Below are 24,550 nucleotides of genomic sequence, written 5' to 3'. Positions count from 1 at the left end.
TCCCTGTTTTAAGTCAGTTAGGATCACCACTTTATTTTAAGAATGTGAAATGTCAGAATAATAGTAGAGAGAATGATTTATTTCAGCTTTTATTTCTTTCATCACATTCTCAGTGGGTCAGAAGATTACATACAATCAATTAGTATTTGGTAGCATTGCCTTTAAATTGTTTAACTTTGTTCAGACGTTTCGGGTAGCGTTCCACAAGCTTCCCACAATAAGTTGGGTTAATTTTGTCCCATTCCTGCTGACAGAGCTGGTGTAACTGAGTTAGGTTGGTAGGCCTCCGTGCTCGCACACACTTTTTCAGTTCTGCCCAAACATTTTCTATAGCTTTGAGGTCAGGGCTTTGTAATGGCCACTCCAATACCTTGACTTTATTGTCCTTAAGCCATTTTGCCACAACTTCGGAAGGGTGCTTGGGGTCATTGTCCATTTGGAAGACCCATTTGTGACCAAGCTTTAACTTCCTGACTGATGTCTTGAGATGTTGCTTCAATCTATTCACATAATTTTCCGTCCTCATGATGGCATCTATTTTGTGAAGTGTACAAGTCCATCCTGCAGCAAAGCACCCCCACAACATGATGCTGCCACCCCCGTGCTTCACGGTTGGGATGGTGTTCTTCGGCCTGCTAGTCTCCCCCTTCCTCCAAACATAACAATGGTCATTTTGGCCAAACAGTTCTATTTTTGTTTCATCAGACCAGAGAACATTTCTCCAAAAAGTACGATATTTGTCCCCATGTGCAGTTGCAAACTGTAGTCTGGCTTTTTTATGGTGGTTTTGGAGCAGTGACTTCTTCCTTGCTGATCGGCCTTTCAGGTTATGTCGATATAGGGCTTGTTTTACTGTGGATATAGATACTTTTGTACCTGTTTCCTCCAGCATCTTAACAAGGTCCTTTGCTGTTGTTCGGTGATTGATTTGCACTTTTCGCACCAAAGCACCTTCAACTCTAGGAGACAGAACACATCTCCTTCCTGAGCGGTATGACGACTGCGTGGTCCCATGGTGTTTGTACTTGCATACTGTTGTTTGTATAGATGAACGTGGTACCTTCAGGCATTTGGAAATTGTTCCCAAGTATGATCCAGACTTGTGGAGGTCTACCATTTTTATTCTGCGGTCTTTTCTGATTTATTTAGATTTTCCCATGATGTCAAGCAAAGAGGCACTGAGTTTGAAGGTAGGCCTTGAAATACATCCACAGGTACACCTCCAATTGACTCAAATGATGTCAATTAGCCTTTTGGAAGTTTCTAAGGCCATGACATCATTTTCTGGAATTTTCCAAGCTGTTTAATGGCACAGTCAACTTAGTGTATGTAAACTTCTGACCCACGGGAATTGCGACACAGTGAATTATAAGTGAAATAATCTGTCTGTAAACAATTGTTGGAAAAATGACTTGTGTCATGCACAAAGTAGATGGCCTTACCGACTTGCCAAAACTATAGTTTGTTAACAAGAAATGTGTGGAATGGTGTATGTAAACGTCTGACTTCAACTGCAGTGACTTTTGGTAACGAGTTGACCTCAGTCAGTCACTGGGTGTTGACATCTCAATCGAAGAAGTAGCCTCGATCATCAGTTTACATTGGAATCACGTGTCACGGGCTTGAGAGATGAATACAACAAGTTTGTCGGGTCACAAGCTTAATATAGTCATTGTGTGCTAGGAATATGGGACCAAATACTCGTTTGACATTGAAATGTAATGCACTATGAAATGAATTTGTCCAAATACTTTTGACAGCTTCAAATGGGGGGACTAGATGCATAAAGTGCTTTCCTTTCTAAACGGTAAAACCGATGTGTATGAATATACTCTCAGATAAAAGGTGACATTTTGTACTGTCGTCTCATATAAAACATTTGATATCAAATCCAAAGTTGTGGAATATAGAGCCAAATGAAACGTTTTAGCTTCACTGTCCAAATAAATACGTAGAGTCGTTTGTATATACTGTCCTCTATGATAATTTTCCAGTTCACTGATCATTGATTATATCAGCTTCAGAAGAATTAAAGGGCAAATGTAAAATGCACTATCAGAGCAAAATCAGCAATCTCTTAGTCACATTTCCTCTGGGAGTCCACAGCAGTCTGGCAGTTGAGAAAATATATAAGGTATCACTCAAGTCAAAGTAATACCTCCATCAAGGGGACTGTTTTGGGCAGCCAATGACAACCGACTCCAGTGTGTGGGGACGTTTATGGGCTTTTGCCCATACCTTCATCTGGACTTTTATCCAGTGCTGATGGTAGCGAGCAGAGACATACATCAACACCTTGCGACAGCCCTGTCCAATAACGCTCTCTGGCAATATCATTGTCCCGGATGCTTTGGTGATGTTTACCATCCATGTTCAACACTTGCAGAACACTTTCACGCTCATTGTCATTTGTCAAGATCTCAAGCGTGACAGGTGGAGTGACTATTCTTCTATTTACACTTTTGTTCGGTTCCTTACACCGTACCCAAACCGGCCGCGCCATCATGTGCAAATTGATTTTGTCGCCCCACACCAAATGCAGTCACGACACGCAGGTTAAAATATCAAAACAAACTATGAACCAATTATATTAATTTGGGTACAGGTCGAAAAGCATTACATATTTTATGGCAATTTAGCTAGCTAGCTTGCAGTTGCTAGCTAATTTGTCCTGGGTTATAAAAGTTGAGTTGTTATTTTACCTGAAATGTACAAGGTCCTCTACTCCGACAATCCACACACAAAATGGTCAACTGAATCGTTTCTAGTCATCTCTCCTCCTTCCAGGCTTTTTCTTCTTTGGACTTTATATGGCTCTACCAAGATGGCATAGCAGTTCAGACGTATTTTTGTCCTCGTCCTGTCGTGTCCCGTATATATATATATATATATATATATATATATATTTACAACTTTTTTTTTTCACATACATTTTTAATTTTCCAAAAACTCATCTTCAGAACACTCTCCTGCAATCCGTTTCACCAATTTATATTTATATAAAAAAGTATTATTTACCTCAGATCTGTGATCCTCCGAGAGGCTAGCCAGAAATTAGCCAGAAGCTAGCCGGGAGCTAGCCAGAAGCTGGTCCAGAAGCTACTCTGAAGCTGGTTCAGGGGCTAGTTCAGAAGCTAGTTAGCTTATTTACTGGCTAATCGTTGGTACTCAGCTGACCACGGTTTGTGGTCATCGGACCCGTTTTGCTGCCTACGTGGAGCCCCACCGGGCCTTCACGGCTAGACTGCCGACGTTGTCTACCCGAGGGAACTGTCCGGCTGGCTTCTCCGGCGCAACGTTGCCTGGGCGCTCATCTGCGACCTGCTAGCCGTTGGCTATCTTATCGGCTGCTATCTGAATAGACAATCGGACAATTTTTATTTGATTTTTATTTATTGATTTATTTTTCTTCTTGGGCCTCTATAACTATATCTATTGTTTTTATTTTTGTTGTTGTTGTGTGATTTGGATTCATCCCCTCTACCACACGGAAACCCACTAATCTACTGACGGAACGCAAGAGTTGGCTAATAACAGACCTCCATCTTATGCTAGCTTGCTCCTATGCTAGCTTGCTACCGATTTAGCTGTCTAAATCGCCGTGACCCCCAACCAACCTCTCCACTCACTGGACCCTTTTGATCACTCGACTGAGCATGCCTCTCCTTCATGTCAATATGCCTTGTCCATTGCTGTTCTGGTTAGTGTTTATTGGCTTATTTCACTGTAGAGCCTCTAGTCCTGCTCATTATACCTTATCCAACCTATTAGTTCCACCACCCACACATGCAATGACATCTCCTGGTTTCAATGATGTTTCTAGAAACAATATCTCTCTCTTCATCACTCAATACCTAGGTTTACCTCCACTGTATTCACATCCTACCTTACCTTTGTCTGTACATTATACCTTGATGCTATTTTATCGCCCCCAGAAACCTCCTTTTACTCTCTGTTCCAGACGTTCTAAACGACCAATTCTTATTGCTTTTAGCCGCACCCTTATTCTACTCCTACTCTGTTCCTCTGGCGATGTAGAGGTGAATCCAGGCCCTGCAGTGCCTAGCTCCACTCCTATTCCCCAGGCGCTCTCTTTTGACGACTTCTGTAACCGTAATAGCCTTGGTTTCATGCATGTTAACATTAGAAGCCTCCTCCCTAAGTTTGTTCTATTCACTGCTTTAGCACACTCTGCCAACCCGGATGTTCTAGCTGTGTCTGGATCCTGGCTTAGGAAGACCACCAAAAATTCAGACATTTTAATTCCAAACTACAACATTTTCAGACAAGATAGAACTGCCAAAGGGGGCGGTGTTGCAATCTACTGCAAAGATAGCCTGCAGAGTTCTGTCCTACTATCCAGGTCTGTACCCAAACAATTTGAACTTCTACTTTTAAAAATCCACCTCTCTAAAAACAAGTCTCTCACCGTTGCCGCCTGCTATAGACCACCCTCTGCCCCCAGCTGTGCTCTGGACACCATATGTGAACTGATTGCCCCCCATCTATCTTCAGAGCTTGTGCTGCTAGGCGACCTAAATTGGAACATGCTTAACACCCCAGCCATCCTACAATCTAAACTTGATGCCCTCAACCTCACACAAATTATCAATGAACCTACCAGGTACCTCCCCAAAGCCTTAAACACGGGCACCCTCATAGATATCATCCTAACCAACTTGCCCTCTAAATACACCTCTGCTGTTTTCAACCAAGATCTCAGCGATCACTGCCTCATTGCCTGCATCCGTAATGGGTCAGCGGTCAAACGACCTCCACTCATCACTGTAAAACGCTCCCTGAAACACTTCAGCGAGCAGGCCTTTCTAATCGACCTGGCCGGGGTATCCTGGAAGGATATTGATCTCATCCCGTCAGTAGAGGATGCCTGGATATTTTTTTTAAATGCCTTCCTAACCATCTTAAATAAACATGCCCCGTTCAAGAAATTTAGAACCAGGAATAGATATAGCCCTTGGTTCTACCCAGACCTGACTGCCCTTAACCAACAAAAAAACATCCTATGGCGTTCTGCATTAGCATCGAACAGCCCCCGTGATATGCAGCTGTTCTGGGAAGCTAGAAACCATTATACACAGGCAGTTAGAAAAGCCAAGGCTAGCTTTTTCAAGCAGAAATTTGCTTCCTGCAACACTAACTAAAAAAAGTTCTGGGACACTAAAGTCCATGGAGAATAAGAACCCCTCCTCCCAGATGCCCACTGCACTGAAGATAGGAAACACTGTCACCACTGATAAATCCACCATAATTGAGAATTTCAATAAGCATTTTTCTACGGCTGGCCATGCTTTCCACCTGGCTACTCCTACCCCGGTCAACAGCACTGCACCCCCCACAAGAACTCGCCCAAGCCTTCCCCATTTCTCCTTCTCCCAAATCTGCTCAGCTGATGTTCTGAATGAGCTGCCAAATCTGGACCCCTACAAATCAGCCGGGCTAGACAATCTGGACCCTTTCTTTCTAAAATGATCTGCCAAAATTGTTGCCACCCCTATTACTAGCCTGTTCAACCTCTCTTTCGTGTCGTCTGAGATTCCCAAAGATTTGGAAAGCAGCTGCGGTCATCCCCCTCTTCAAAGGGGGTGACACTCTTGACCCAAACTGCTACAGACCTATATTTATCCTACCAAGGTCTTCGAAAGCCAAGTCAACAAACAGATTACCGACCATTTCGAATCTCACCATACCTTCTCTGCTATGCAATCTGGTTTCAGAGCTGGTCATGGGTGCACCTCAGCCATGCTCAAGGTCCTAAATTATATCTTAACCGCCATCGATAAGAAACATTACTGTGCAGCCGTATTCATTGATCTGGCCAAGGCTTTCGACTCTGTCAATCACCACATCCTCATCGGCAGACTCGACAGCCTTGGTTTCTCAAATGATTGCCTCGCCTGGTTCACCAACTACTTCTCTGAGTTCAGTGTGTCAAATCGGAGGGTCTGCTGTCCGGACCTCTGGCAGTCTCTATGGGGGTGCCACAGGGTTCAATTCTTGGACCGACTCTCTTATCTGTATACATCAATGAGGTCGCTCTTGCTGCTGGTGAGTCTCTGATCCACCTCTATGCAGACGACACCATTCTGTATACTTCTGGCCCTTCTTTGGATACTGTGTTAACAACCCTCCAGTCAAGCTTCAATGCCATACAACTCTCCTTCCGTGGCCTCCAATTGCTCTTAAATACAAGTAAAACTAAATGCATGCTCTTCAACCGATCGCTACCTGTACCTACCCGCCTGTCCAACATTACTACTCTGGACGGCTCCGACTTAGAATACGTGGACAACTACAAATACTTAGGTGTCTGGTTAGACTGTAAACTCTCCTTCCAGACCCATATCAAACATCTCCAATCCAAAGTTAAATCTAGAATTGGCTTCCTATTTCGCAACAAAGCATCCTTCACTCATGCTGCCAAACATACCCTTGTAAAACTGACCATCCCACCAATCCTCGACTTTGGCGATGTCATTTACAAAATAGCCTCCAATACCCTACTCAACAAATTGGATGCAGTCTATCACAGTGCAATCCGTTTTGTCACCAAAGCCCCATATACTACCCACCATTGCGACCTGTACGCTCTCGTTGGCTGGCCCTCGCTTCATACTCGTCGCCAAACCCACTGGCTCCATGTCATCTACAAGACCCTGCTAGGTAAAGTCCCCCCTTATCTCAGCTCGCTGGTCACCATTGCATCTCCCACCTGTAGCACACGCTCCAGCAGGTATATCTCTCTAGTCACCCCCAAAACCAATTCTTTCTTTGGCCGCCTCTCCTTCCAGTTCTCTGCTGCCAATGACTGGAACGAACTACAAAAATCTCTGAAACTGGAAACACTTATCTCCCTCACTAGCTTTAAGCACCAACTGTCAGAGCAGCTCACATATTACTGCACCTGTACATAGCCCACCTATAATTTAGCCCAAACAACTACCTCTTTCCCTACTGTATTTTATTTATTTATTTATTTATTTTGCTCCTTTGCACCCCCATTATTTTTATTTCTACTTTGCACATTTTCCCATTGCAAATCTACCATTCCAGTGTTTTACTTGCTATATTGTATCTACTTTGCCACCATGGCCTTTTTGCCTTTACCTCCCTTATCTCACCTCATTTGCTCACATCGTATATAGACTTGTTTCTACTGTATTATTGACTGTATGTTTGTTTTACTCCATGTGTAACTCTGTGTCGTTGTATGTGTCGAACTGCTTTGCTTTATCTTGGCCAGGTCGCAATTGTAAATGAGAACTTGTTCTCAACTTGCCTACCTGGTTAAATAAAGGTGAAATAAATAAAATAAAAAATGGCAATTGGCATCTAACTTTCATAGTTACGACGACGAACGACCAAACTCCGTTCATCTTTCAATCACCCACTTGGGTATAGCCAATGAGAAGATGGCACGTGGGTATCTGCTTCTTTAAACCAATGAGTTGATAGGAGAGGCTGGACTTGCACCGCGTTCAGTGTCACAAATAGAACTGACTTCTATTTTAGCGCTTGGCAACGCAGATGCTGGTTGGCGCGCACGAGCAGTGTGGGTGCAATAATTGAATAACATGTATGTTTAAATTTATTTTGCAATGCACGCTACTCGAGTGGTGTGGTCAGCATGTTAGAAGTGAACAATGGCAGAGTGTGTTTCTTTTCCAGCCATTTACATGAGACTCTTGCTTCGGTCCTATGTTGTCTCGCCAGGCCCCAATGACTATATAAGGAAATGGTTCAGGTGGAGATAAGATCAGTGTATAGTTTGGCTCAGGGTCCAGCTTGTCAACTGGAGTGGGCTGTGGTGTGTAGAGGACACGTTACATAGTTTGTGCTGACCAGACTTTAGTTTCACTCTTATTGCACAAGCAACCATGAAGAACTGACCTGCCATTGTAATCGTGTTAGGATCTTAATTTGATCAACCTGTTGCAGGAGAACTTTACTGCAATGCAGCAAATTTCACACTTGTTGTGTATTTGAGGTTTAAAAAGGCTTCTGAAGTTTGTAATTTCCACTTTCAAATTCCTGTTGCTGCAGGATTATTTTCCTGCTGGAGCAAAGTGCCTCAAATTAAGATTGTTCATCTGTATGTCCATTTCTGTTCTCCTCATGTACACTGCTGTATATTTACAGAAGTATGTGGACAGCCCTTCAAAATAGTGAACTTGGCTTTTTCAGTCACACCCGTTGCTGACAGGTGTATAAAATGAGCACACAGCCATGCAATCTCCATAGAAAACATTGGCAGGAGAATGTCCTTACTGAAGAGCTCAGTGATTTTCAACGTGGCACCATCATAGGATGCCACTGTTCCAACAAGTCAATTTGTCAAATTTATGCCCTGCTAGACCTACCTCGGTCAACTGTAAGTGCTGTTATTGTGAAGTGGAAGCATCTAGGAGCAACGGCTCAGCCGTGAAGTGGTAGGCCACAAGCTCACAGAACGGGACTGCCGAGTGCTCAGTTGCAACACTCACTACCGAGTTCCAAACTGCCCCTGGAAGTTCCGTTTGTCAGGAGCTTTATGAAATGGGTTTAATGGCCGAGCAGCCTCACACAAGCCTAAGATCACCATGCGCAATGCCAAGAGTCGGCTGGAGTGGTGTAAAGCTCGCCGCACGTGGATTCTGGAGCAGTGGAAACGGGTTCTCTGAAGTATTGAATCACACTTCACCATCTGGTGGTCCGACGGATGCCAGCTTCGGGCTAGGCCCCTTAGTTCCAGTGAAGGGAATCTTAACGCTACAGCATACAATGAAATTCTGTGCTTCCAACTTTGTGGCAACAGTTTGGGGAAGGCCCTATCCTGTTTCAGCATGGCAATGCCCCGTGCATAAATTGTGGTCCATCCATAATTTTTTTAATGTGTGGAAGAACTTGACTGGCCTGCACAGAACCCTGACCTCAACCCCTTCGAACACCATTGGGATGAATTGGAATGCCGATTGCGAGACAGGCCTAATCGCCCAACATCAGTGCCCGACCTCACTAATGCTCTAGTGGCTGAATGGCAGCAAGTCCCCGCAGCAATGTTCCAACGTCTAGTGGAAAGCCTTCCCAGAAGAGTGGAGGCTGTTAGAACAGTAATGGGGGGGACCAACTCCATATTCGAGATATTCGATGAGCAGGTGTCCACATACTTTTGGTCATGTAGTGTACATGTCTACACCAGAAGGCCAGTTGGTCTATCTCACAAAATATATTTTGTATCCTAATGACATTTTACATGATGTGGAAATTCTTACACAGGGACACTCGAAGCCAATCTCAATATTAATCTTTGTTTATTGTCAGCGTGCTGGGGAGCTTCCAACCAACTCAATGCACCATAGTACACATGTCAATCAGGAGCTCTGCTTGGGCAGTCCCAGCAGTTGTCTTATAAACGGCTATACACAGAGAAGTTATATTTGCATGATTTAGCATAATGAATTAATCATTACAGTTTTGTTTAATACGTGTGACTGACGAAAACTGGAACATAACATGTGACAGACTAATACCTCACCTTGAAACTGAGATATCTTTCATTCTCAAAACAAGGTTCTGGGCATACTGCCAAATTGCAGCTATTGATAGTGAGGATTCGTTCAGTCAGCCATTTGCATGAACACAGAAATTGGTTTATAGAACAGTACATAGATAGAACACAGACATTAGTAATAAGAAAAGCACAAATGTAAAAATTCCCATTACAAATACATTCATAAATGCAATCATATTTGACGTTTTAGAATGTGGCTTATGGCATCGGAGTGAACAGCTGCTAATGAGCCCTCTATTATTCAACTGGGTTTCTCGTCACCCGAGAGAGGGGGTTTCCTTTCCTCTGGTTAACGACCAGATAGCATTATCACCAGACCAGGCCTGGATATCCTTAGGTCAACATGGGTTATGTTAATTACAGTGACACCACAGTCCATGCACGGTTATAGCTCCACACACCTCCGACAAGGCACTTGTGTGACACTGGAGTGTGATTGTCTGTAACACTAGCAGGTGTGTTGCCGGATGATGAATTGTAGGTCCTCTGAGTGCTGGCCTGCTTTTCTCATCCCGGCTCCCTGACGCCACAGAGCGAACCTAACATTTGGGATCTGATGCTAACTCATCCCAGAGTAAGACCTCGACATGCATGAGAAAAGCTTTCTGAACAGAGCACTGTTTAGCTCCATTACAGACCATGCTCCAGTAATATTGGAATATTGGGGGATATTTGAACAAGGGATATGGTAAGTGGAGGGAAACCTAACCTAGGAGGTTAGATTGGAAGTCATGAGAAGGTCAAAGCTTTACATAGGGGATGTTTAGATTGAAGAGGCTGGAAAGAAAATCGGTTTCCTCTTCATGATATATTGTAATTTCTGAGAATAGGACAATCACCCAGAATACTGTTTGTCGTGGAAAGGTTCAGTACGGTTCCCTGATCTGTACTTTGTCATTTTGTTCAACTGTACCTCATTTTGGAAGTACTCATCTGAAGGAAAACACATGAGCTGTGTCCGAATACCCATACTTGCTTTCTAAATAGTAGGCTTTTTGTATCTTTTATAGTAGGTGAAATTTAGAAAATGTGTGCTAGAAATGCCAGGATGTCATACTCATTTCGTTTTTTGAACTAGTAGAATTCGCTGTACGCTATTGAGGAAGAAAATGGTCTTCTCACAGCCGCATGTGTTTTACAACAGCTGATAATCAGATCAAAAATGCACGAATGGCACGGAACAAGTGAAATTGCGAATTAGTTACGCATTCTCAGTTTGGATAAGTAGTATGTTGATATTTGTTGCTTACTGCATACTTTTTTACCTAACAGTACATTCTAAATATACTGAACAAAAATATAAACGCAACAATTTCAACGATAAAGGTAAAAAAATTCAAATTGCCATCGATAAATTGAAATTGTGTTCGTTGTCCGTAGCTAATGCATGGTCATACCATAACCCCACCGCCACCATGGGGCACTGTTCATATTGCTGACATCGGTAAACTGCTCACCCACGTGACTCCATACACTTGGTCTGTGGTTGTGAGGCTCTATAACGGCGTTGAAGGTGGCTTATGAGAGAGGAATTAAAATTAAATTCTCTGGCAACACCTCAAGTTGACATTCCTGCCTATGGCATGCTCCCTAAAACTTGAGACATCTGTGGCATTGTGTTGTGTGACAAAATTACACATTTTAGATTGGCCTTTTATTGTCCCCAGCACAACCTTTGGAATGAGCATGCTGTTTAATCAGCTGCGTGATATGCCACACTTGTCAGTTGGATGGATTATGTAAAGGAGAAATGCTCACTAACAAGGATGTAAACAAATTTGTGCCAAACATTTTAGAGAAATAATATTTTTGTGCATATTGAAAAATGCTGGGATCTTTTATTTCAGCTCATGAAACATCGGATCAACACTTTACATGTTGCATTTATACTTTTGTTCAGTGTAGTATGACTAGCACACAGTAAGTAGTTTTAGTAATCATTAGTGGGCAAGACAGATTTCGAACCTGTCTGCTTATCATGTAAGAAATGAGCTGCAAGAATAAACTGCTGCTACTTTACAAGATAAGCTAGATGAGGGACCTTTGTGTCAGCAAAATAATGTACTATGTGTACTGAAAATGTCAGCAACACATGTGGTCCCTTAGGAATAGGGCAACCTTTTTGGGAACTAGCTGTGCCACAGTTGTGTTCCCTTCTTTGCAGAAGGCAAAAGTATGACATGACAGCAGTGTGCATGTTGTGATTTTATGCTGTGTTGTGATTTCAAAAACGGTGGGTCCCCAGTTTGTCCGTATTCCCACAATGCTTTGGTCAGGACAACAACATTGGACCTTTGCTTGTGATGAATATGTTGCACTACAAACTTGGCACGACAATTCACTGGAGCAGGGGCTGTGGTAAGGAAGCAGTCACTGTGACGCCTGCTAGCTCAGTCGAAGCTGTCTCCTACATTAGGACATATCACATCCATTTAGTCCATTATGAAACAAAGGGCAAGTGTTCATCCAGAAACACTGGCTGCATTAAGGGCCGTGTCACTCAGGGCCTACATTAATTCCACTTAGAATGACAGTGCTTGCTGTCTGCCATTTCTCAAGCCGGGCCCTAAGCAGGGTACCGCGCAGCTCCCGAAAATAACAAAACATGCAAGTATGGATTTTGTATTTTGTAAGTTGGGCATTCACTTCAGACAAATATTGTCTTTGAATTTCAACTCTGGCCAGAGTTGTCACATGAATTACTTGACTTGGGCTATTCCCTTCAACTCTTACTGGAGCTACTAAAGGCTAGTGTCACTGCACTACCTTAATGATTCCACATAAATGTCTGCTCTCCAAAGCTTTTTGTATTTTTGCTGAGGACACATACCGATCTCCTTGCCACTCAGCAGCAGGGTATGTCAGTGTGGCAACAAGAATGGACGACAACAGCAAGACATCTGACCTGATGGTCCAGAAGATTGCCCTGACATCATGATAGAGGAGGAGGATATTGTGTCTCACACATTGGTTATTGGCCTGGATGGATATTGTCTCTCGAAGAAACTAGATTCATGTCATTTGTCAGAGAATCTATATGTATATTTTCTACATTGTATGTCATCATGTTGGCTTCCATCGCATATACCGCTGTGTTAGACTGTAGTCAGCTCCACGTAGAAATATAATATCTGCTAAATGTAGCCAGCCACTGAACAAGTCCCAAGTAAAGGGAAGCCTCTTTCTCCACTTTCTAGAGTTCCCATCTAGTGGCTGTCAGTGTGTCTGGACTCCTCACTGTGCCTTCCTCACAAACACGCAGCGCATTCTGTCACTGCCTTTATTCTTTATACCAGACATGAAAGCCGTCTTGTAATTACGAGTGAGTGATGAACAACACCGCATTCGTGAGCTTTTATTTACGCCCACGCTAGCCTTAAAGGCCTGCAGAATTCATGTTTTCACTTTGGTAAGAAGGTAGAAACACCTTTAGCGCTTGCAGGAGATGTCCCCTAAACGTGTTATTTAAATGAATAAAATTTCTACAAAATGTATTACACGCTATAGCGATCATAAAGGTTGAGCATTTTATCCTCTTGAGATAGATATTGTGTTGACACACAATGTTGTTGCAGTCGTGTATAATATTGCTCACAGTGGCAGGCACAACATGGACCCCTGGGAGTTTGTAAAGCAATACGCTTGACTGTGTGAAATGAGTTTGATAGATGAGGTATTGGATTGGTGTCTGACCTAAGGTCACATGCTCCAGATAATATTAAAAGCCCCTCTTTTATGACCCAGTGCCACAATATTACAGTATGTTAATAAGTCATGTAACATAATGACTGGGTTCATGGAGTAGGCCTTACACTAGCAGGCCAAGATTACTGCTGAGAGTTGCATCTCGGTTGTAGGTACTGAATGTATCAGCATTGGCTGCCATACTGAAGTGAATCGTTTTTGCATTGCAATGACTTTTACATTTGAAAGCCAATTTCAAACAATAATATTTTACTGAATTAATGGTGAGACCAAGCTGCCTTGGCTTGGTCATAATGGCTGACATGAGATGCGTCCACTTTGATGATAATTTGTGCCCAGATCTGAGATTTAATTTCCCTTTAATAATACATGAGTGCTAAATCTGAATGTTTTCACATAGCAGGTAAATGCACTCCAGTGTTGTTGTCCTGAGAGTTCTTTGTGACAGTAACTGATCTCCAATGCTTGCACTCCAACATCTCCCTTCCCCATTCACTTTTATCTCCCAGCATGCATTGCAGCCACCAGTTGCCCTGGTAACTGTGACACTCACCGTGCTGTATCTCCTAGGTTACGTCTGCCCCCAGAACGACCACAGGCGCGGTGTCAGAGCTCGGCTCATGAAGCTGTTTCCTTGCTCCTCTGCCAAAAAGTCGTCTACCAGTAGCCAAAGCAAGTCTTTCACACTCTCTTTCTCTCTTTCCCCCTAACTGTTTTCCTTCCTCCCTTCTCTCTGGGGTCAATTCAGTCTATTCAGGGAGTAAACTGAAATTCCAATTCAATAATTGAAATACAATACATTCTCAATAAACTGTAAAGTACAAGTTATTTATTTTAAAATGTTTTATTATTTTACATGTTTTAATTCAAATCACTTCCTGAATTGACTGCCTTCAATGTGTGGGATCCCTGGGATCCCTGTACAGTCAGTGTGGTTTTTGACAGAAACCTCAGGCCAGTCACTGCTTCTCTGTCTGCTCGCTGATGCCCTCGTCTTCTGTGGCTGGCCACTGGCACCAATTGCAAGGAAACGTTTTTGAAGAGACATAACCCCTACTTTACCTTCTACAAAAATGTGTGACCTAAAATCAAAGTCTAATCCCTCCCTTTTCGAATAATATTCAAGCTTCAAAGAGTGAAGAGAAGGTGCATGGCAAAAGAGATGCAAATGTCAATATGGAAGATGTCAATGCACTGGGTTAGGTCTGATGCTACAACACACCTGTTTGCAATAAACCTGGGGGGGGGGGTGACTTTATTGTCCATTGGATAAATAGTAATTGAAACTCTGACTATGATGATGTCATAACTATGAGTCAGTAGAAACTGGTGAATCATTCATCTGGGTTGTCTGGTTGATTTGACTGTCCCTGTGTGTGTACAAAAGTAAAAGTTTGAGGAAAAACAAAACAAAAATGAATAAATATAAGCCATTGCAAATAGTGCTTTTGGATAGAACTTTCTTTAATAATTTAACCAGTGACATTGAGAGGCCGACTCCGTTACACTCTTTTGATGAATCACCTCTCACGCAGTGTCTTACCTCACTTTGTGGAGCACCAACACACTCAGTGGACAGGACATTGACTTGACAGTGTGAGTGACGGCAGTAATTCATTCAGCATCACGAGAAGGGTAGGCATGTTTACATTAGCTTTATGTATAGGACCACTAGATATCGTATTCTTTTGAAGCGTGAGCATAGGGGTTTCACCAGCATCGTAAGGAAACTCTCAGACTCCGAAAACAAATGGTGTGTCTTCACTTACCCATCATGCTTGTAGACACACACCCACCCTGTTGGGGCCCAGCTCCGTTTCGGCAGGTTAATCAAGGACTGAGAGGAGACGTGGTCTTTTAGGCTAATTAAGGTTGGTGAGATGCTGTCATATCTCAGGTGTGTGTGTGTGTGTGTGTGTGTGTGTGTGTGTGTGTGTGTGTGTGTGTGTGTGTGTGTGTGTGTGTGTGTGTGTGCAAGCGAGATGAGTCAAGCGCTTAGCTCCGAGGACAACCGCTAGCGGTGACAGGGCCGAGACGGCGGGTGTCATCATTACAGGCCCATTAAAGTGTTTCTCAGGGTTCAGCAGCCCTCATCTTGAGGAGGCTCTTTGCCAGAGGGGCTGTGTTCTTAGGTCTCTAACACTAAATACCTCGCTGCCGTGATATTTCATAGGAGAGATCGGGACACCGGCAACCGTTTTGGGGGGTTTTGCTCTGTTTTGTCATGTAAGGTTTTCTAATGAAGGGGCAAGGGGAGGATGTGAAAATAAAATAGGTTCCTTGATTGGTTGGCTTTTGAAGTGTGCTTGAAACTGACCATTAAGCCTAATGTCAAATAATGTCCAATTGTAGTGATCATCAAGTGAATATGGCTAAACTGACAATGACGGCACGCTACTAGCCTATATTCTTACTCTCCTGAGACTGATACTGTGGAGCTGAAATTCAATTGTCTGTAGGCCTTTAAACCATTAGTGTCCTTTGCGTGAATGGCATATTAATTGGATTTCATTAGCAACAGGGGTGATACAAATGTGTGTATTTGCTCCTGTGCTGTAATTGTACAACATTTAATTTTGGCTAAAGTCTCCTTTGGCTGACTATGGTGGAGAGTTGGTTCAGAACAGTCATATTAAAGCTACTGAATTTAAGTGGGGACTACATGGTATGCTTTCCCCACAGAAACGGACTACTGCATTTGGGGCCCCAGGCACCGACCTCCTTTATGAAAACAGATTTTGTTTTAGGTAAATGGCCAACTTCCTGCAATTGTGTTGAAAACACGTCTATTCTACACGTTTTGTCATGAGGCTATGAGAATATTTTGCAGATTTAAAGCAAATTTCCTGTTATTCTACACATTTTGCCATGAGATCGAGTGAGAATCGTACAGTTTTACAGCACATTTCCTGCAATTATAAACATTTTGCTATCATATGCTATCTGGGGGGCCCACAACCCCTCAAAATAAAAATCATATAATAAAATTGGTTGGAGAACCCCTGGAGTTCGGGGGGTTCGGGGGCTGCTGGACACGTGTCCTGTGTTTCTGTGGCTGGATAATAACCGCAGCACTTAAGGATCCAGAGTTAGCATATTTAGAAGAACTGTTTGACGTTTTAAATTGTAGTCCCATTAACCCTGCTGCTGCTATAAAAAAGAGATGGTTTAATAGATAGAGAACTAGTGTTTCTTCTAATTGATTTGATTAAAGGTGGGTAGTGTAAACTACACACTTCTAATGTCTGTGCTTAGACGGTGATTCGGGGTTGCGTGATCTTTGTGGCACAACTGACTGAAATAAACTCAACAACTGAGACATAAACTGAACAAGTTCCACAGACATACAGTGGGGAGAACAAGTATTTGATACACTGCTGATTTTGCAGATTTTCCTACTTACAAAGCATGTAGAGAGAGGTCTGTAATTTTTATCATAGGTACACTTCAACTGTGAGAGATGGAATCTAAAACAAAAATCCAGAAAATCACAATGTATGATTTTTAAGTAATTCATTTGCATTTTATTGCATGACATAAGTATTTGATACATCAGAAAAGCAGAACTTAATATTTGGTACAGAAACCTTTGTTTGCAATTACAGAGATCATACGTTTCCTGTAGTTCTTGACCCGGTTTGCACACACTGCAGCAGGGATTTTGGCCCACTCCTCCATACAGACCTTCTTCAGATCCTTCAGGTTTCGGGGCTGTCGCTGGGCAATACGGACTTTCAGCTCCCTCCAAAGATTTTCTATTGGGTTCAAGTCTGGAGACTGGCTAGGCCACTCCAGGACCTTGAGATGCTTCTTCTTGAGCCACTCCTTAGTTGCCCTGGATGTGTTTTTTGGGTCATTGTCATGCTGGAAGACCCAGCCACGACCCATCTTCAATGCTCATACTGAGGGAAGGAGGTTGTTGGCCAAGATCTTGCGATACATGGCCCCATCCATCCTCCCATCAATACGGTGCAGTCGTCCTGTCCCCTTTGCAGAAAAGCATCCCCAAAGAATTATGTTGTCATGCTGGAGGGTCATGTCAGGATGAGCCTGCAGGAAGGGTACCACATGAGGGAAGAGGATGTCTTCCCTGTAACGCACAGTGTCGAGATTGACTGCAATGACAACAAGCTCAGTCCGATGTTGCTGTGACACACTGCCCCAGACCATGACGGACGCTCCACCTCCAAATCGATCCCGCTCCAGAGTGCAGGCCTCGGTGTAACACTCATTCCTTCAACGATAAATGTGAATCCGACCATCACCCCTGGTAATGCAAAACCGGGACTAGAAAAAGAGCATAGTAAAGAGCACTTTTTGACAGTCCTGTCTGGTCCAGCGATGGTGTGTTTGTGCCCATAGTCAACGTTGTTCCATCTGATGTCTGGTGAGGACCTGCCTTACAATAGGCCTACAAGCCCTCAGTCCAGCCTCGTTCAGCCTATTGCGGACAGTGTGAGCATTGACGGAGGGATTGTGCATTCCTGGTGTAACTCGGGCAGTTGTTGTTGCCATCCTGTACCAGTTGTGTTGTTCGGATGTCCTGTGCAGGTGTTGTTACACGTGGTCTGCCACTGCGAGGACTCTCAGCTGTCCGTCCTGTAGCACTGTCTTAGGCGTCTCACAGTAAGGACATTGCAATTTATTGTCCTGGCCACATCTCCACTCCTCATGCCTCATGGCAGCATGCCTAAGGCACGTTCACGCAGATGAGCAGGGACCCTGGACATCTTTTTTTGTTGTGTTTTTCAGTCAGTAGAAAGGCCTCTTTAGTGTCCTAAGTTTTCATAACTGTGACCTTAATTGCCTACTGTCTGTAAGCTGTTAGTGTCTTAACGACCGTTCCACAGGTGCATGTTCATTAATTGTTTATTGTTCATTGAACATGCATGGGAAACCGTGTTTAAACCCTTTACAATGAAGATCTGTAAAGTTGTTTGGATTTTACTAATTATCTTTGAAGGACAGGGTCCTGAAAAAGGGACGTTTATTTTTTTGCTGAGTTTATAAGGACACCACACACTCCTTTCTCTTATGGGTGAGATGTAGCCAGTTGTCGTCAGCTTCTGAATGTCTCACTCCTTCTTCCTCCTCTCCAGACAGCGTGGAGGATGAGTTGGAGCTTTCAGCCGTCCGCCATCGACCCGAGGGCCTGGAGCAACTGGAGGCCCTGACCCGCTTCAACCGCAAGGAGCTGCAGATCCTCTACCGAGGCTTCAAGAACGTAAGTGGGCCAGTTTAACCACGCATCCAAAATGCAATTAAAAGAACATGCATTGTCTCTTTTCTGTCTCTCCATAAATGTCCTCCTCCAAATATCCATGTAGTCAGACTCTTGTTTCCATTCTTAGACCGTTCTTACCATTTGAGGACCACTTTGGAAACAAGTGTTTTAATTAATCATTTTAAGTGCTTTCCTCTGGGTCCACATTGTACATACGGTTGAAGTCGGGAAGTTTACATACACTTAGGTTGGAGTCTTTAAAACTCGTTTTTCAACCACTCCACAAATTTCTTGTTAACAAACCATAGTTTGGCAACTTTGTGCATGACACAAGGAATTTTTCCAACAATTGTTTACAGACAGATTATTTCACTTATAATTCACTGTATCACAATTCCAGTGGGTCAGAAGTTTACATACACTAAGTTGACTGTGCCATTAAACAGCTTGGAAAATTCCAGAACATGAGGTCATGGCTTTAGAAGCTTCTGATAGGCTAATTGACATCATTTGAGTTAATTGGAGGTGTACCTGTGGATGTATTTCAAGGCCTACCTTCAAACTTAGTGCCTCTTTGCTTGACATCATGGGAAAATCAAAATAAATCAGCCAAGAATACACAAGTCTGGTTCATCCTTGGGAGCAATTTCCAAATGCCTGAAGGTACCACGTTCATCTGTACAAACAATAGTATGCAAGTATAAAGACCATGGGACCACGCAGCCGTCATACCCCTCAGGAAGGAGACGTGTCTCCTAGAGATGAACGTACTTTGGTGCGAAAAGTGCTAATAAATCCCAGAACAACAGCAAAGGACCTTGTGAAGATGCTGGAGGAAACAGGTACAAAAGTATCTATATCCACAGTAAAACGAGTCCTATATCGACATAACCTGAAAGGCCGCTCAGCAAGGAAGAAGCCAAAACCACCATAAAAAAGCCAGACTACGGTTTGCAACTGTGCATTGGGACAAAGATCATACTTTTTGGAGAAATGTCCTCTAGTCTGATGAAACAAAAATGGAACTGTTTGGCCATAATGACCATCGTTATGTTTGGAGGAAAAAGGGGGAGGCTTGCAAGCCGAAGAATACCATCCCAAACGTGAAGCACAGGGGTTTCATCATCATGTTGTGGGGGGTGCTTTTCTGCAGGAGGGACTGGTGCACTTCACAAAATAGATGGCATCATGAAGATGGAAAATCATGTGGATATATTGAAGCAACATCTCAACACATTAGTCAGGAAGTTACAGCTTGGTCGCAAATGCATCTTCCTTATGGACCCAAGCATACTTCCTAAGTTGTGGCAAAATGGCTTAAGGACAGCAAAGTCAAGGTATTGGAGTGGCCATCACAAAGCCCTAACCTCAACCCTATCGAAATGTGTGGGCAGAACTGAAAAAGCGTGTGCGAGCAAGGAGGCCTTCAAACCTGACTCAGTTACACTAGGTCTGTCAGCAGAAATGGGCCAAAATTAACCCAACTTATTGTGGGAAGCTTGTGGAAGGCAACCTGAAACATTTGATCCAAGTTAAACAATTTAAAGGCAATGCTACCAAATACTCATTGAGTGTATGTAAACTTCTGACCCACTGGGAATGTGATGAAAGAAATAAAACCTGAAATAAATAATTCTCTCTACTATTATTCTGACATTTCACATTCTTAAAATAAAGTGGTGATCCTAACTGACCTAAGACAGGGAATTGTTACTAGGATTAAATGTCAGGAATTGTGAAAAGGTGAGTTTAAGTGTATTTGGCTAAGGTGTATGTAAACTTCCGACTTCAACTGTATGTGACCGACCGGGCTCGATTCCGTCTTATGTTGCAAATTTAGATGATTATAAAAACAAATTTTTACATTTTATTAAAGTAGAGACTTGGTATATGGTATATTATACACTATATTTGAGGAACAATGAGAAAGTAATTATGCTTTGAAAGTTGATAAACTTGGGACCTAATTTTTGAGACATGGCCCTTGGAATGTTTTGGTACACTTTCTGGAGAGCTCTTCTTTGTCTACAGTACACCCATTCAGCATTGTTTACACCCTCTTAAGCTTTAGACCCACCATCTCTTGAAGGATTCACATGCGAGGCCATGTACTTAACAACCAAAGATTTCAAGAGGGCTGGTTCATAAATGTCATCTGGAGTGCCAGAGTGTGCTTTGGGTGTTCTTAAACTCAGAACGTTGTCAGATTGTCAGTTTGTAAATTAAAAGCATTTTGCTCTCGGAGCGTTCATAGAGCACACTGGATGCTCTGGCTGAGGAGTACGGTTGTTTCGAGCATTCTGACCTAACAACAGCAGTCAAGCACCCAAGCTAACTGGCTAACGTTGGCTAGCTTGCTAGCTACTTCCAGACACAAATGAGAGAACTGTTCACTCTGACCATTTTACTCGCCCTAGCAGAGCTGTTTTTATGTTATCCAGAGTGTTGGCTCGCCGCCATTGGACACTGGAGCAGTGGAAACACGTTCTCTGGAGTGATGAATCACGCTTCATCATCTGGCAGTCCGACGAACAAAACTGGGTTTGTCGGTTGCCAGGAAAACACTACCTAACCGAATGCATAGTGCCAACTGTAAAGTTTGGTGGAGGAGGAATAATGTTCTGGGGCTGTTTTTCATGGTTCTGGCTAGGCATCTTAGTTCCAGTGAAGGGAAATCTTAACGCTACAGCTATAATGTCATTCTAGTTTGGGGAAGGCCATTTCCTGTTTTAGCATGACAATTCCCCCATTCACAAAGCGAGGTCCATCCAGAAATGGTTTGCTGAGATCGGTGTGTGGAAGAATTTGACTGGCCTGCACTGAGCCCTGACCTCGACCCCCATCAAACACCTTTTGGATGAATTGTAAGTCCAATTGCGAGCCAGGCCTAATCTCCCAACATCAGTGCCCGACCTCACTAATGCTTTTGTGGCTACATGGTAGCAAGTCCATGCAGCAACGTTCCAACATCTAGTGGAAAGCCTTCCCAGAAGAGTGGACGCTGTTATAGCAACAAAGGGGTGACCAACTCCATATTAATGCCCATGATTTTGGAATGAGATGCTCGATGAGCACGTGTCCACATACTTTTGGCTACGCAGTGTACCTCACTCGAGAATACTCAAGGATGAGTACTAAAGGAACAATTAGGTCAAACCTCAAATGCATTCTATATACTATCTAATGACTAACGAACAATCGGGTCACACAAGGTTCTTTAGAGCGACAAGTGTACAATAAAAAGGTCTTTGTCACCTCTGTTAAGAACCGTAATGAGATGACCCAGAATTAACTTGACCCAAATTGTCTGGTGACAAATGGGTAGGCCCACGGCCTATGACACCGCATCCCGAGTGGCCCTGGTCCCTGTGGACACTACCCAGAGACCCTGTGATGTGCATAGGGGAAGTCTACCCATTAGCCCTTCACCACAGGAGACTGGAAATAAGGGCTGATAAGTTCTCTAATGCCTGAGGCGGCTCTTAATTGTCACCATGTTGTCCCCTGACGCCTTGTCCCTATGGAATCTCTCATCAAAACATTTTTAAGACCCCTTCCCCTACCTCTAGAGCTTTTTGTTTTCTCTCCTCTTTCGCTAAGACTGTTTTAAGGTGGCATTTGGTCTTGCATGTTCAATGATAGTGGCCTCTCAGTAGAAGCCAGACCCATCACTCCTCTACAGTTAGGCAGTTATTGTAGTTGGGCACATTCCCAATCAGGACAGTGTCTCAAACTTAGAAAAATCACAGCTTTTGACTAGCTTTTGTCCATTGTCGAGGCTATAGCTCTTTAACTTATTACCCGCTCAGGTCAAAATCCTGATCTATGGATCACGCTCAGCCAGTGTCAGGGGCAGAACACAGGAAAGCTTTAAAAAAAACTGACCTGACAAATGTAATCTGGAACAGTCTCTATTCTAAGCAATTTTGGCCCTGTGTCCTTGACGTCTCAGACTTGGGTGCGAATCATCGCTCCAAGGTGAGTGTCTGAGGGTAGTAGGAGTCTTTTTGAACATCAATCTTTACGAGTAAGACATTTATAACCCCTCCGAGCGGCCAGAGTTTGGCTTTCTCTCCGATCAGTAGTGCCCGGAACGAGACCTTTGGCCAAGTATTTAGATGTCCGAACAGGGCTTTATTCAGACTGATGTGGTCATATGTCCAACACTGCTCGTCTTTATCGTCAGACGCAGTATGAAGGTTGTTTCTCGCATTGCCGACCTCATCCCAGACTCCTGACAATAGCAACCCAATCTCCTCACGTCTGACCAATTCTTCCAAACTGTTCAGGAATTCAGAGCCAGGGCATCGGCATGGGGCAGCAGATTGCCATCTCAGAATGTGACTCTTTAAAATACATCAGTGGAGATGCCGCTGTTAAAACTTCTGTCAGTAGCTTGATTTTCCACATACATTTCCTTCAACCCGACCTTGACAAGATAAGTCATTGTAAGGAATTTCACGTGCGGCTGGGGTTTGCATTCCACAAATGAGTTATGATTTTCTTCTCATGGATGAGTTCATTTTACAAGTTTATCAAATGAATACAGATACATTGAGTCATCTCAGACCCATTCAAACCCATATGAAGTGCACTGTCATAGAGTAACAATTTTGTGAGATTTTACTCTATTTTGATATTGATTGACATAAACACAAACCAATCATATCAGCACACCAGCATGCTGACAATATTCATTGGACATTTTTCTATTTGGCTTTAGTAGGTTTCATTCTCCTCACAATTGAGATGAGCTCTCTGGTCTCTCAGTGAGATTTACAGTGAGGAAAAAAAGTATTTGATCCCTTGCTGATTTTGTACGTTTGCCCACTGACAAATAAATGATCAGTCTATCATTTTAATGGTAGGTTTATTTGAACAGTGAGAGACAGAATAACAACAAAAAAATCCAGAAAAACACATGTCAAAAATGTTATACATTTATTTGCATTTTAATTAGGGAAATAAGTATTTGACCCCTCTGCAAAACATGACTTAGTACTTGGTAGGCAAAACCCTTGTTGGCAATCACAGAGGTCAGACATTTCTTGTAATTGGCCACCAGGTTTGCACACATCTCAGGAGGGATTTTGTCCCACTCCTCTTTGCAGATCTTCTCCAAGTTATTAAGGTTTCGAGGCTGACGTTTGGCAACTCAAACCTTCAGCTCCCTCCACAGATTTTCTATGGGATTAAGGTCTGGAGACTGGCTAGGCCACTCCAGGACCTTAATGTGCTTCTTCTTGAGCCACTCCTTTGTGGCCATGGCCGTGTGTTTTGGGTCATTGTCATGCTGGAATACCCATCCACGACCCATTTCAATGCCCTGGCTGAGGGAAGGAGGTTCTCACCCAAGATTTGACGGTACATGGCCCCGTCCATCGTCCCTTTGATGCGGTGAAGTTGTCCTGTCCCCTTAGCAGAAAAACACCTCCAAAGCGTAATGTTTCCACCTCCATGTTTGACGGTGGGGATGGTGTTATTGGGGTCATAGGCAGCATTCCTCCTCCTCCAAACACGCCGAGTTGAGTTGATGCCAAAGAGCTCCATTTTGGTCTCATCTGACCACAACACTTTCACCCAGTTGTCCTCTGAATCATTCAGATGTTCATTGGCAAACTTCAGACGGGCATGTATATGTGCTTTCTTGTGAAGGGGGACCTTGCGGGCGCTGCAGGATTTCAGTCCTTCACTGCGTAGTGTGTTACCAATTGTTTTCCTAGTGACTATGGTCCCAGCTGCCTTGAGATCCTTGACAAGATCCTCCCATGTAGTTCTGGACTGATTCCTCACTGTTCTCATGATCATTGAAACACCACGGGGTAAGATCTTGCATGGAGCCCCAGGCCGAGGGAGATTGACAGTACTTTTGTGTTTCTTCCATTTGCAAATAATCGCACCAACTGTTGTCACCTTCTCACCAAGCTGCTTGGCGATGGTCTTGTAGACCATTACAGCCTTGTGTAGGTCTACAATCTTGTCCCTGATATCCTTGGAGAGCTCTTTGGTCTTGGCCATGGTGGAGAGTTTGGAATCTGATTGATTAATTGCTT

The 24,550-nt window shown here is 43.3% G+C and overlaps 1 protein-coding gene across 3 annotated transcripts in view; it reads left to right on the top strand.

Annotated features, from left to right (window-relative positions):
• LOC139378987 (Kv channel-interacting protein 4-like) overlaps positions 1–24,550 on the top strand; it is a 244,297-nt gene that overhangs the window by 199,195 nt on the left and 20,552 nt on the right. For all 3 annotated transcript variants that reach the window (XM_071121661.1, XM_071121662.1, XM_071121660.1), the window contains exon 2: positions 18,373–18,497. In XM_071121661.1, the coding sequence (XP_070977762.1) occupies positions 18,373–18,497 (125 nt within the window). The remainder of the gene's footprint in view (positions 1–18,372; positions 18,498–24,550) is intronic.

This window comes from Oncorhynchus clarkii, chromosome 21 (genome assembly GCF_045791955.1).
Source record: "Oncorhynchus clarkii lewisi isolate Uvic-CL-2024 chromosome 21, UVic_Ocla_1.0, whole genome shotgun sequence".
NCBI classification, from domain to species: domain Eukaryota; kingdom Metazoa; phylum Chordata; class Actinopteri; order Salmoniformes; family Salmonidae; genus Oncorhynchus; species Oncorhynchus clarkii.
Note: the sequence above shows the minus strand (reverse complement) of the source record. Positions and strands in the feature narration are given on the sequence as shown.